The sequence below is a fragment of the Eulemur rufifrons genome, chromosome 9 (assembly GCF_041146395.1).
Source record: "Eulemur rufifrons isolate Redbay chromosome 9, OSU_ERuf_1, whole genome shotgun sequence".
In the NCBI taxonomy this organism is placed as follows: Eukaryota; Metazoa; Chordata; class Mammalia; order Primates; family Lemuridae; genus Eulemur; species Eulemur rufifrons.
Window position 1 is genome coordinate 27,663,214 of NC_090991.1, and position 13,525 is coordinate 27,676,738.

Consider the following 13,525-nt stretch of genomic DNA (forward strand, 5'->3'; position numbering starts at 1 on the left):
TGCTACTTATTTAAATTCATGGGCGTTTTCTGGGCCAAGATTTATTTGAATTGATTTTAGTGTACATTCCATGGATATACACCAAAAAATGCACATTCTGTATTCAAAAATTCTCTATGTAGTCATCAGATCAGGTTTACTATTAGTAATTGCATTATTCAAGTTCTCCATTTCTTTGTCTTATATGTCTAGTTATAAGAGAGGTGTATTAAAATGTCTCTAATTGTATTTTTATTTTTTATCAAGTTCTTTTTGCAATGGTCTCTGATTTTAAATCTTTAGTTTCTCTGGTACTTGAGAAATAGTGAATAGAGAAATATCTTAACAGATTGTGTCTGTGGCCATTGTATAATATCCTGTTGAGTGCTTTTAACCTTAAATTCCACCCTGTCTGATATTAACATTTCAATTCTTGCCCTTATTTTTTTAAATTTGTATTTGCCTATTTTCTCTCTGCTACTCCTTTATTTTCAGCCTTCTTTATCACTTAAGTGTGTTTCCATACACAGCACATGACCGGGTTTTGTTTTTTCTAAATACATCTGGCTCTATTTTATGACTGTAGAAAATCCAATCCATTCATATTTGGGTAATGGCAGATTCACTCGATCTCATTCCTTCTGTCCTACTTTACTTATTATTTATTTTACATTGTTGTTTCTTCCTTTCCATTTTTTAGTTTTTATTGATTTGTTTTCTTGGAAGGGATTTCTCCAATCTTTCAATTCTGTGGAGCATCACGGATTACACTCCTCTCCTGTCCTCAAACAATGTAACGAGTCACTGTGGGGTGCTGTTGCTTTGCCTGTGGACACAAAGGAGGTGGGCTCGGAACCCAGTGCCCCTGTCTCCAGCCTCAGATAAAAGGGGGCATTTCTTCTACCCTCTCCTCCAAGTCCTCAGTGTAGCAGGAATGCCCACAAGATGAAGTTGTTCTAAGCAGGGGACAGGAAATTGGAGTAGAGACCCAAGGCGGCCATGTCCTGGAGACCCATGACTTTCTCCAGGGTCCTGGGAAAGCAGCTACAGGACACGTTCAGGCCCACGCTTCATCCCTACTCCTAGCCTGGCTGTTTGTCTCCAGGGCTTAGGAGCTGAGTGACCCCACTGGTTCAGATCAGGCCGTCACTGTCACCACCAGGTCTTGGGACTTGCCCTCAACGAACTGTCTTAGTTCTTTTGTTTTCTCTCAATTGTTCGGTAGAGGGAAGGTAGAAAGTATTGTAGATGATGTATCTCCATGCCTTTAGTTTTGTGATTCTAATTATTTCCAGTAAGCAAAACTTTGAACTCCTTGAGGGCAGAGGCCAGGTTTCCTGGGACCGTTTCAGAGCCTTCCTCAAGGGTCATGGAACTTGGTTTGGTGCCTCCTCCCACATGCTGAGAGCCAGCTCCCAGGAGAGCCCCTCAGCTGCTTCCAGACGCTTCCGCCGTCTGGGTCCTCCAATGGTGCAGGACCTTTGGGGTTCACTCCCTTCCATCCATGGGTTCTGGGCACCTTCCACTATTAATCCAGCGCATTCTCCAGCCTGCTCTGCCAGCCTAGTCCTCTCCCTGTCACAGCTCCCTGGGGACAGGGAAGGGGCTCCTTCTCCACTGGATGCCCCTCGGCCAACATTCCTGCTGGGGGGCGAGGGGAAGCAGGTGTGACTCGGCGGTATCCTCCCCCCCAAAACCAAACAACAGCTCTCCCCCATCCTCGCCTCCTCCAAAAGTGAAAGAGCACCAAACAACTCTGTTCAAAACAGTTTATTTTATTTTATTTTTTTTTTGTCAGACAAACACATTGATTTCTGGACCACAGTAGAGGATGGAAACCTTTCACAAACTTATTTATTTGAAAATACAAATATAAAATTATACTTTCCACATCTGTGATGTGAGAGACTGCCATCCACATAGTAATTTTTTACAACAGGGCTTTAAGAAAGCCACACACAAAGACCTGAAAGATGCTTGAGATATATATATATATAGATACATATATATGTATATATATAAAAAAAATACTCACTACCAAAGTTCTCATCAGTTTCATACTAAAGTATAAAAGTAAGGGTGAGGTCAGCCACAGTGCTAGGGAGAGTTTTATTTAGATACATTTATGTCCACATGAAACGCTTAGACTTGCATCCTATTTATTACACATGGAATTCCGCATTCACAATACACCATGAACGGCAGATTGGCTAGCCCACGCTACTCAAGAGGACACGCACGGATTCCACACAGGATGGTACAGTATGTACAGAATACAGTAGTAGAGAGCCTTCTGGGAGGCTCTGGAACTTTTGTCTCTCAGCCCCCAGGCCCCTCCCCCCTCACGCCCCTGCCTCCCGGAAATGAAATCCTGTCTGCGTCAATACATTCTGATGATTTGATAGCCAAGTGTTTGGATTAAGGTTGCTCCCCGAGAGGAGATGGGTTGTATTTATATGTTTCTGTGTTTTAGTTTACTTACTGTTTTTTTTTTTTGGTGGAAAAAAAAAAAGAAAGAAAGGAAAAGAAAACAAACATATTACAGTATTAAAGTATTGCTTAACTTTCAGCGTCTCCTTGTGTAGTGTCTGTGCCCAGGAGGGGCTGAGCTGACTTCTGCTTGCTTTCTACTTTAGGGTGAGGGTGGGGGAACCCGCCAGTGTCACTCTTCAATGTGCTTGTCTACAGTCTGTCCCTCTCCTCTACCTTCGGCCTCCCCTGCTTTTGCCATCCTTGGAAGATGGCCAGGCTCGTGAAGCACATTCAAGGAAAAAAAAAAAAAAAAAAATTCTCCCCTCCCCCACTCCCAGTCTCTTTCTGTCCCTGCGTGCCACTTGCAACCGATAAAGAGAAGTATGAGTTAGTGTTTCTTTTGTAAACAATTTCATATGCAATATAATACAGAAAGCATGGCTGACCTTCAATAAAAAATGTAGTAAACTATATTGCTTTATTCTTGAATATGCTGCAGTGAGTGAATGGCAGAATGAGCAGTGTGGTGGTGGTGGTGGAGGCTAAGTCCCTAGCCCTCGTTTGCACTAAAGATCAAAATAGCTTTTGTTTTTCTATTTGGAACCAAAAATAAATTTTTTTTTTCCAAAATCCCCAAATGAAAAAGAACAACAACCAAACCACCCCCCCCAACAAAATCAAAACAAAAACAAAACAAAGCCAAAAACAAAAACTGAACACCTTTCAGGTCATTAGAACCAACAATTACCCAATGATTTTATACTAGTCTAGCAAGATGTGTGTAACATTCACTGGCTGTGATTGCTGTGCAGTGAGACATTAAATGACAGCAATAGAGCCATGCTACCTTAAAGTCCAAGCTACGAGTTCAAATTAAGATGAAGGTTATGAAGGATAAAAACGCAAAGGCCTGTTGGGGCTTCGTTTGAATCAAGCCAATGAGCGACTGGGATAGAGCACGAGGCTGTTTGGTTTTCCCAATGGGTGTAAGGAAGGCCACAAACCAAGTCTGCGGAAGCTCCCGGAGAACAGACCGAAGGCTCGGTCATCTCCACCAGCCCCAAGTCCAGGAAGAACTGAGACCGGGGCCAGGAGCTAATGCCGCTCACTCTCCTCTTCAAGGGAGGAGAGGAGTTCGGGGGTCTCAGGCAGATGGATCTGGAAGCCAGAAAGTCACCCGGTGGCTATTGGATAATGCCGGGGAAAAGCCATCAGCCAAGAGGGTTTCTCCCCCAGGGAAGGCGAAAGGTGGTTTCCCATGTTCGCCATTGAGCTTAACTGAAACAAAGACAAGGCTGAACATCAGTGCTAAAAGAATTTACAAAAATCTTTCAAAATGGACTTCTAGATGGATGGGGGGGACTAACGTGAACCTTAACCTAGGTAGCCACATTTAAACATATCGGATTTCCACGAGATTTGTGCTATGGGCTACTGGGTCTCTTCAAAAGGTATATAAACATCTAAAACATATTCACACAGATTATCAATTTCTTCTGAGCATTCTTAAAAAAATATTTTTTTCTCTTAGTAAAATCATTTTAATATACCATGCCTCCCTCTTTTAAAAAATAAATTAAAAAAATCCAGTTTTGCATATCTAGCATTAGCATTTAAGGTAGTATGGCACACCCCTTCACAGTGAGGGGGGATGGGGGTCTACAAAACGCCGTGGAGTCTGCCGGCATTTTAACATTGTGAGACCTTGGGTTAGTTGAAACCACATCAGATCAGCAAAAGTAAAATGAAACTTGAAATTGAAAAAAAAAAAAAAAATTAAAGGAAAAAACTGCCCCAAAATTATTAGCTGTTTTTTTTTCTTTTTTTCATAAATAAGAGAAAGTTCTATCCTTACTGGTCCTAAATCTGAATAACTATGTCTAATTTTTTAAACCTTAATTATGTTATACCTATCAATATGTACTAGAAGAAAGAGGAGAAAAAAAGTCACTACACTAGTACCAGGACAGCACGCTTACAAGATAGCCATTTTATACATTATTAACATACAATGATCAACAAAGAGTCTTTTAAGAGGTGATGAGGGTGCAGAGAAAAGGAAGGGAAGTACAGTACATCACCAACATAGACAAAATAGTAATTAAATTCCCTAGTCTAGACACTGAATTGATGGGAATTTACTGTCTCTTTTTTTTCCTTTGTTTTTGCTTTTAAATAAAACTTCTATTTTGTTATTTGATTATTTGAACAAGTTTTGATATTTTTAAAAGCGCCCAGCATTGTATTTAACCTGGTTGTTTGGAAATTCAAAAAAAGAAAGGAAAAAAAAAAATAACAAAAAACCTCGCCAAACAACCTAACATTTTATTGGAAAAACAAAGAACGTGATTTTTTTTAATTATTATTTTAAAAAATGTTGTTGCTGTTTAATTAGAATTGAAAAGGCTTTTTTCCTTTCTTTCTGAGTTAGCATTTTGGAGTCTTCAGTTCGAAGATGATTTTGCCCTACCGTGTCTGTGAATGTCTACATTAGTCTACTTTGTTAGTAAAATTTATAAAAATAGGAGTGCAGCAGCTCTTTATAATAAACGTCGCATTCAGTGTCTCATACTGGCTGTGCCTTAAGTACCAAATTTATAAACGTAACAATTTAAAAAATATTAATAAAACGTCAATATCACATTTTAAAAAAGAAAAAAAATATATATCCACACTACAATATGTTTTAATGCCATCTATTGAGTTGTACTTCTATAGTTGCTGTTGCCGACCTATTACCAATATTTAAAAAAAAGTTAAATTAAAAAATATCCTTCATCATAAGTATCTTTCCCCAACCGAGGACCATATATTATAACAGCCAAATGTTAAACATGTGCAAACAGGAAATTGTCAGTTTTTCCCACCAGTCACAGTGCAGTGATGTTTATACTTTTTACTTTTAAAATTCTGTTTACATCTACAATAAATTAAAAAAAAAATTCTTCCATAGCCTCTCTGGTGATACTTGCAGCACTGAGGTATTAAAAAAAATATATAAACCAAAAGGTTCCTTTCCTAATTTGTAAATAGAAAGTGAATGGAGAAAGGGTTGTGTTAATGCAGGCTCATCCACTCCTGGCCCGAGGGCCCCCAGATCTGGGAGCGGGGCGGGGGGCAGGGGGAGAAGAGAGGCAAAGTGTCCTAGGGACCTTTGGAGGTGCTGAAATGATTGGACAATAGAAAATGATCAAATATTTAAAAATTAAGACTGAAAAAGAATGTCCCCCCCACCGTCCCCCCCCCACCCCAAGCCAAACAGGTGTGCTTTGAAACTTTAAATATGTTAAATATTAAAACTGTAACTTTGTTTTTTTTTAAAAAACGTCTTGGGAAAAGCAGTTTTTCATATTTTAAATAAAAATCTAACTAGACGGTAACATTTGAAGCTGTGCACAGACGAGAGGTTAATAGGCTGGTACGACACTAATACAGTTCATAGGTCTATCACACAGACAAAGGAGCTGAACAGTGCTCTAACCTGTCCTGGGGTCGCCCCGGCAGCTGGGTGTTCTTCCTCTCGGTCACTCACTTTGCCAACATTCCCTTCCCTCCTCCTTCTGCAGAGCATCAAACTGCCTGGGACCGACGCCCTCACAAAAATATTTTTGATTCTCTCTTTCTTAATAGTTTCTATGTAGTTAATGGAATTGTATTTACAACATTTCTTTTTTAGAATTCACAATTTCAAAAAACCTTATAATATCACCTCTTTCAACAGAAAAAAAAGCACTTATAGAAAAGGAGGACACTCAAAACACTGTCGTCCTTACCTTATTGCCGAAAATAGATATACTCAGGTTAACAAAGAGACATCACAAAAAAGAACAGCTAGAGAGTCTGTTAATTAGCCTACTACATCTCACTTCTTCTACAACGCAAAATAGAAAGTGTATGCCCGCCTCCCGCCCCGCACTTCACAATGTCGCTTCAGTGTGTGCTAAAGTTCCACCTGAAAATTCATACAGTCTCGGAATTGGTACCAAAATATTGAGAGTAATATTACCATCTCAGCATCCTTTAAAAGTAAGAACAGAATCAAAACAAGCAAAAAAAAATTTTTTTTAAGAAAAAAATAACTTCTTAATATAACAATTATACTATGGTTAGCTTTGAACTAGATATTAAAGCTATGTGACTACTGGACTAAGTCAAAATCACTACTAAATGTGATTCAAAGAGATTTCAAAGGAGAAGGGGAAGAGAGGAGGGGATGGGAAACCATCAAGAAAAACAAAACAAAACCAAACCAAAATCATGGGTTATATACACATTGAAAAGCTGTTGTTTTATATTACAGCAGATTCGTGAGATGATGAGATGTAGCCAACCCTCGATCCGAAGTGAGCCATCTCTGGTTGGGATGGGGAGTGAGGCTGGTGGGGGTCCAGGTCTGAGGACATCACCTAAACAAAGGGCCACTCAGAAACTTCGCCCAGTCTTGCCTGGACATCCAGGTATGCTCTGTAGGGCAGGCCAGGTCAGGTATGCCCAGAAGAAAACAGAAAGTGGGGGTGGGAGGAGAAAGAAGAAGTGTCAGGCAAGTGTACGATTTATTTCAGTGTTTTAACTAGAGCTTTCAAAGAAGGACCTCATTGGGCTATGGCACACGTGTGAAAATGGCCCGGCTAACAGCTTGCTGAGATCACAGCTTGGGAAACCTGATATCTAAGCCATGCTGATGCTGGCAAGAGGAGAGCTCTATAACTCACTTTGCTGATTTGATACAATACTGTGGAATTCTTGAGGTAATGGTAGGAAATGTGGTCAGGAAATGTGGTCATGCTGTGTTTTTGGCTTGACTGGCAAATTGCACCTTGACCAGAGATACTTTTTTCTGTTTAAACTTCTGTTTTCAAAGCTAAATGTTTTTTAAAAGCTTTGGCCTTTATTGGATGCCTGTCAATGATTGCCAATAGCTGAAAATGCAAATTTGTAATGAAAAATCATATTATATACCTAAAAACTGAAGGTCAGAATACTTAATGAACTATGCAACAAATAACCAGCTTTGGTTATAGGAAACAAAAACAGGCCCAGGATTCACAGACTTGCTAACTGAGTCTCCCTGAATTGACCAGGGGCTTGGGCTCCTCTTTTGAGGATGGCACCAAACGTCAGAGGGTCACCTCTGTTGGGGACAGTGTGTGTGTTTGACCAGTGCTTCCAAACTGCTGCGGTGCAACCACGTGACTCTCTTAGCTCACTTAATCCATTTTGAAGGGGGTGGGTTACTACCTCCACTCTCCTGGCTACTTCATCCTTCTCTGGAAATTGAGTCCTAAGGTTGGATGAGGGAGGACGGGCTGGAGCAGCCTCCTCCCCTACCCCTAAGGGAAGGCTGCAGCAGCCCTGGAAGGCGCAGAGCTGTAGGCAGGAAGCCCTAATACCACTCCTCTTTCTCCAGGGGCACTGGTAGCCCCAGTGTCTGGCCTTCCAAGGATCTGCTGTGCCTGGTAGTTGTTTAATTCTCTCTTCGTCGGACTCCGCAAACGGCTGGAGCCACCCTCAGCCCTCAAAGTTCTTGGATAACTCAGTCCCCCTTGCTCTTAGAGAAACCCTACTTCCCCTGGGCCCCCAAACCCAGCTCAATTAGTAGCGAGTAGCTGTCCTTCACACTGTTAGTGGCTTCTGGCTCTGGCCAGCAATGGCTGGGTCAGTGCCCGAGGGGAAGTGGAGGCGAGGGGTAGGAGAATTCACACACAGGGGTTTATTTGGTTAAGAGAGGCGGTTGCGTTAGTTGACGTGATTCCTTAGCAGCAACATTAGAGAAATCCAAGAGATTTATAGAGCTCAACTCAGCCTGGTTCCCCCACTGGTCTCAACCCGCAGAGTCCTGACTGACTCAGGGGCCAGGAACAATCCCCCTCTATGGGAGAGGCATCCTACTAACTGCAAACCCAAAGTTCACTCTAGCCTTGCTTCTCCTATGACCCAACTCCAAGAGATAAAGGCTTTTGTGACCCAGTGGGATTTCCTGAGTGGGGCCCATTCCCTGGCCTCAGTTGTCACCCTCCCTCTTCCAAAGACAGAGACCCATGTTCCAACCCTACAGACTAACGTGTAACACAGGACACAGCTAGTGCTTCCCTGAGGGCCCCTTCTCCGTGTCCTTCCCAAGAATAACGGATACTCATTTTCAAAGGAGAACGTGGCAAGAGGCTTCCTCACTGCCCCAACCTCCCCTCTCTTCTGTTTCACCCCCTCCATATCCCCATCAAAGTGATTTAAAAAATGTTTAATTAACTTGAGCTCAGTTTAAAAGGTTAGGAAACTGGCAGGGATCCAAATCCACGTTACACAGGTGATGTCGTTAATTTAATTTGCTTTTCATGCGGTAATCTGGATAATTACTCAGTAGTTACTGGCAAAAAATGTTTTCTTTTCACTAAAAGATGGAGTCTGGCTGTTTGACTGCATGAACCCCATTGGCTGAGCCCCAGCGAGCCCTGGGGAGCTGAAGGGGCCCAGCAACCCACAAGGTCACATCGCAAGACCAGCGGCCTGGCCCCCACCCTCTTCCCCCAGGCCTGGCCCCAGGGCCTCCCTGTCTCCATCCCCCGGGGACGGGCACAGCTCGAGATCGCTTCCAGTTTCCCACACTCTTGATTGTATGTCACGACAGAGAAAGATGAGGCGTGGGGAAGATATAGAAAAGGGGTCAAAAGAACCAAATCAAGGGGAAAAAAAAAGAGAGAGAGCGAGCGAGAAACAGTCAAAAAGGTAGGGGTCATGATTAAAAGCTGGAGGAAGGGATGAGAGATTAAAAGACTGGATTTGTTTTTGCCCCCACCCCCCTGAAAAGGGGTCCAGAAAGAGGAGAGAGAGAGAGATGTTGATGTGATGAGACAAGGGCATGTGCGTACATGTATGACCCAGTGCACATACGTGTACGGACACGCCGGCAGGGCGGAGACACATGGCAGAGACGGTAATACCTCAGAGTGAGATGGCAACGAAAGCACCTGCTCAATGGTATCCATTTGTAAAGGCCGTTGCAATCAAAGGTCCCTAAAATTGCACAATTGTTAAGGTCATCAGTGCGCTATACATGGGAACAGATTGTCATATTCTGGGAAAGGAAATTATCTCTAGGACTAGTCTGTGGTTGCCAGCATGAATATGTAATTCTGAGACACCGTGCCACGAGGGGCCAGGATGGCACCCTCCCCAGCTCTGAACCCCGGCCCCCACTCCCCCCGCCCCCACCCAAGCCTGTCTGTTTGCCCAGGTGAAACCAAGAGCCAGATTCAGAGGGGTGGCTGGGCGATGGGCAAGGGGTGGGGGGCTCATGCCCCAAATGACGGGCATGGTGGCCCTGAACCCCAGAGGGCAAAGATAAGAGTCTCTGTCCACAGTCTCAACAGCTCCAGCTGGGGAGAAGAAATCCCGGTGCAGACAATCCGGTGTGATGCTCTGCGATTACTGCAGAAAAACAGCACAGCACACAGATCAGAAGACCCAGGTTTTCAAGAACAAACAAGGTCTGTGTTTCTGGACGCTGGAAATGTAAATGAGTTGTGTTCCAAGTGGTGATAGATAGTCCCCCAAACTGATGCGGCTCTCAGGTGAATAATAATATTCTAGATTTGGTGCTACAGTTGGTCCAGGGGGATTAGACTCATCAAACGACTGACTTAAGTGATACTGGCTTGGGAGTGGAATTGAACAAGGACCCAGACTGCACAGGCCAGGGCTGGCAGACGTGTGTGTGTGTGTGTGTGTGTGTGTGCGCGTGTGAGTGTGTGTGTATGAGACGCTGTGTGGACGGGCTTCCAACACCAGGGAGCACATGTGAGGCCACCCTGGGGCCCCAGACTGTCTGCACTTCTTTTGTTCTCCGCAGCCTGGCCCTCAAGGCAGGGCTCCCCCGCTCTCTCCTAGAAGCAGGGTCTGACAGGAATGTGACCTGGGACAGCAGACTCTCTCATCTTAGCTCAAAACCAAACTGCCTCCAAAATGCTGAGGTGGGCCAGGGCAGAGGTTGGGCAATTTTCTGTTTCCAAAATGGAAGGGACAGCGAGCGAGTGGGCTCAGGCACATTCATGCTCACACACACCGGGAGGGAGAAGAACAATACAATCTGAAAACAGCATGCAAATCTGTTAAGCAAATTTCCATTGCCTGGATTAGTCAGATTATGGAACCACAGAGCATTACAAATATCAAATGCATCTGGCCTTCAGGGCGCTGCAGCTAAAAGAACGCAAATGGGGACTTACTCGGAACCTGGAAACTGGAAGACACGTTAGCCAAGGGAACCGCCTGGCGGAGGGCTTGCACCCACACCGCCTCCCAGGCTCCAGCGCTGCCGCTGGACCTTAGGCTGGGGGCTCTATGGGGGATCCAGAGGGGGGCGTTTCCCTGCTCTGAGGTCCCAGCCCATACGACAGTCTCCAGTCTCCAGGGATCAAGGAAGGAGGCTGCTACCGAGGACCCACTATGTGCCAGCATGTGGCATCTACTATTTCCATTAATTCTCCCGCAATCTTTTGAGGAAGACATACTTATTCTGTTTTGCAGCCAGGGGAATGAGGTTCAGACGGGTTATGTAAGTGGCTCAAGGCTGCATGGGCCGAAGGTGATAGAGCGGTGATTTGCACCTGACCTGCTCACGTGGGAGGCACTCGGGACACATCTAGACGGACGGGCTTCAGCCCTTGGTAGCCAGTGTGATGTTGTGGATGGGGACCCACTGTCCTCTCCTCTGCCCCCAACTCTGGGCTCTCCTGGCACACCCACAGGCCACAAGGAGTTGGTCAGGAACGAGGAGGTAGGAGGGCAGGGGAAGGCAGGTACTTACAGCTATGCCATGGCCGAAGCCCGAGCCCGGCTGTGGGCTGGCCGCACTTATGTAATTCCCCACTCCGGAGTCCTGGCTGGCAGGGCCATAGAGATCGGCGACAGGTCCTGGGCTGTTGGCCCCCGGGAAGCCTCCGGGCCGCGCCGGGTTGGAGCCTGCCGGGGAAGCGGGCGCGCCAAAATTCGGTTGAGCACTGTAGCTATTCAGGACTGGTGTGCAGAGAATAGAGCTGGGTATGAGGCCAGAAGCCAGGCATGCACCGGTCATTACAAGCCAAACACTCGAGAAAAACAGCTTAGGCCCAACTTCTAACACTCAACCAAGGCCATGCGAAAACATCAGCAGGGACTCAAGAATACTCAGCCCAGGCTACTACTAAGAAGCTTGGAGCTCCAAAAATATAGAGAATAAAAAAACAATCATTCAACACACTACGGCAACCAACCGGAGGTGCTTCACTGCCCACCAAATTATCACAATAGAAATAGAGATATATATGGAAGAGAGAGAGAGAGAAAGAGAGAGATTTTTTTTCACATCTGAATTGATGCTCATGCAGTCTTCTAGGTCTGGGCACGTTGAGACAGCATTCACATCCCATGCAAACTACAAAGGAACTAGTTTTAGACTACACATTGTGTTAATATTGATATTAAAACGTGACAGGAAACAAAGCAATTTGTGTCCAGGAAAAAAGAAAAATCTTTGCGGAGGGGATTTTTGATTTTTTGGTGTGTGTGTGTGTGTGTGTGTGTGTGCTTGCTTTTTCTTTTTTGTTTTTGGATCCATTCAATGACAAATTTGTTTTTTAAAAAGACAAAAAAGATCTCCATTCTCCACCCCCTCCCCCCCAGATCACTCCCCCCTCCCCACTGGCTATTCCCTCCCTCCCCTCCCCTCCCGTTTAGATCCCTGCATGAAAGTCGTCAATACTGAACGTGGTCGTGGTCGGAGGATGGGATATGTCATGGAAAGTTTGGGCATCTTAACGTAACAGTAATGATGGCGGCAGAGGGTTCCCTTTTGGGGTGGAGAGCAGGGGATGGACGGAGGGGATGGGTGGCGATGGTAAACCTGGAGCCTGGGGCCAAAGCTGGGGTGGAAGCCAGTGGTTCTACAGGACACCCACACACTCACCTCCTGCAGGAAAAGGAAAGGGGGGATTTAAACTTTTTTTCCTTTTGTTTAAAAAAAAAAAGACAAAGAAGTATGAATGCAGAGCATACCGACTGAACCAATTTATAGCTAAATCACATCTGACCGAAATGCCTGCTTTCTGTTGTCACCCGCAGGTATCAACTCCAGACTGAGAAGAGAGCTCGAATGCACCTGTGCTACAGAGAGAGGTGACCTCACGCCCAGGAATCCAGAGAGTGGTGGGGCTGCAGATGGGGGTTGGGGGCAGCCGAAGGTGCCACTGCCTCAGGTCTCTCCGTCTCCCTCCCTCCCTCACATCCCACCTTCCCACCCTAATGAGGGCCATGGCCTGTCAACCGGGTTAATTTTGTCTCACCTTTATTTCTCCTTAGTAGCTTAAACTGTAGTTTCTTTTCCAAAATGGAAAAAAAATTTTTTTTTAATTGTAAGAGTAAGTTCTCATTGAGTTTTAAACATCAAGGTGAGTCTAGGGCCGGCCACTTTGGGGCTACAGACAGGCTGAGCACCACACACTTCCACATCTTCAGCTCCGAGGGGCTGCTCTTCACAGCAATCACTGCTCCCTCCTGCCCGCCCCCTGGCATCCCAGTCTGCCCTGGGACCAGCTGCCTTCAACCGCAGAGGGTAAGAACGTCCATGCAGAGAGGAGAGTCACTCTTGGCCTTGGCCTTGCCCTTGCCTGGGGTCCTGTGGTTTGAGGCCCTCACTACTGGTGGGGCTGGAAGAGCCACAAGTGGATGGATTTTCACCCACTTGTCACAGGGATGGGAAGAGATTGACGACGCACTCAAGCCAGGCTGGCAGGAGACTGAGACGGGACACCAAGATGCAAAGGAGACCAAACCAAGCCAGGCCTGACTCAGCAGAGAAAAGGGAACCGCAGCTGCCTCTGGATGCCCTTGGGGCCGGAAGCTGGAAGGTGAGCCCCTTTGGAGATGCAGCTGAGAAATGAATAAACTGGCCGGTGGAAAGAGCAGGTTAAAGAGAAGAAGAAAAAAAATTACAGAGGTTTAGAGCAAGCGAATGGCTTATTTGGGAATGCTCCGGCAGACAAAGGGGATGGGGGTTTTTGAATATAGAAGATTAAACTGGCCGATAACATTTGGCCCCTCT

General features: G+C 45.2%; 1 protein-coding gene across 4 annotated transcripts in view; it reads right to left on the reverse strand.

Moving 5' to 3' along the window:
- Positions 1-1,734: 1,734 nt before the first annotated feature.
- MSI2 (musashi RNA binding protein 2) overlaps positions 1,735-13,525 on the reverse strand; it is a 383,429-nt gene continuing 371,638 nt past the window's right edge. Inside the window, exons 12-14 of one of the 4 annotated variants that reach the window (XM_069482358.1) lie at positions 11,255-11,463; positions 9,390-9,462; positions 1,735-6,915 (exon numbers count right to left, since the gene is read on the reverse strand). In XM_069482358.1, the coding sequence (XP_069338459.1) occupies positions 9,421-9,462; positions 11,255-11,463 (251 nt within the window). In that variant the 3' untranslated portion in view covers positions 1,735-6,915; positions 9,390-9,420. The remainder of the gene's footprint in view (positions 6,916-9,389; positions 9,463-11,254; positions 11,464-13,525) is intronic. The other 3 variants (XM_069482357.1, XM_069482355.1, XM_069482356.1) reach the window with 3 other exon arrangements.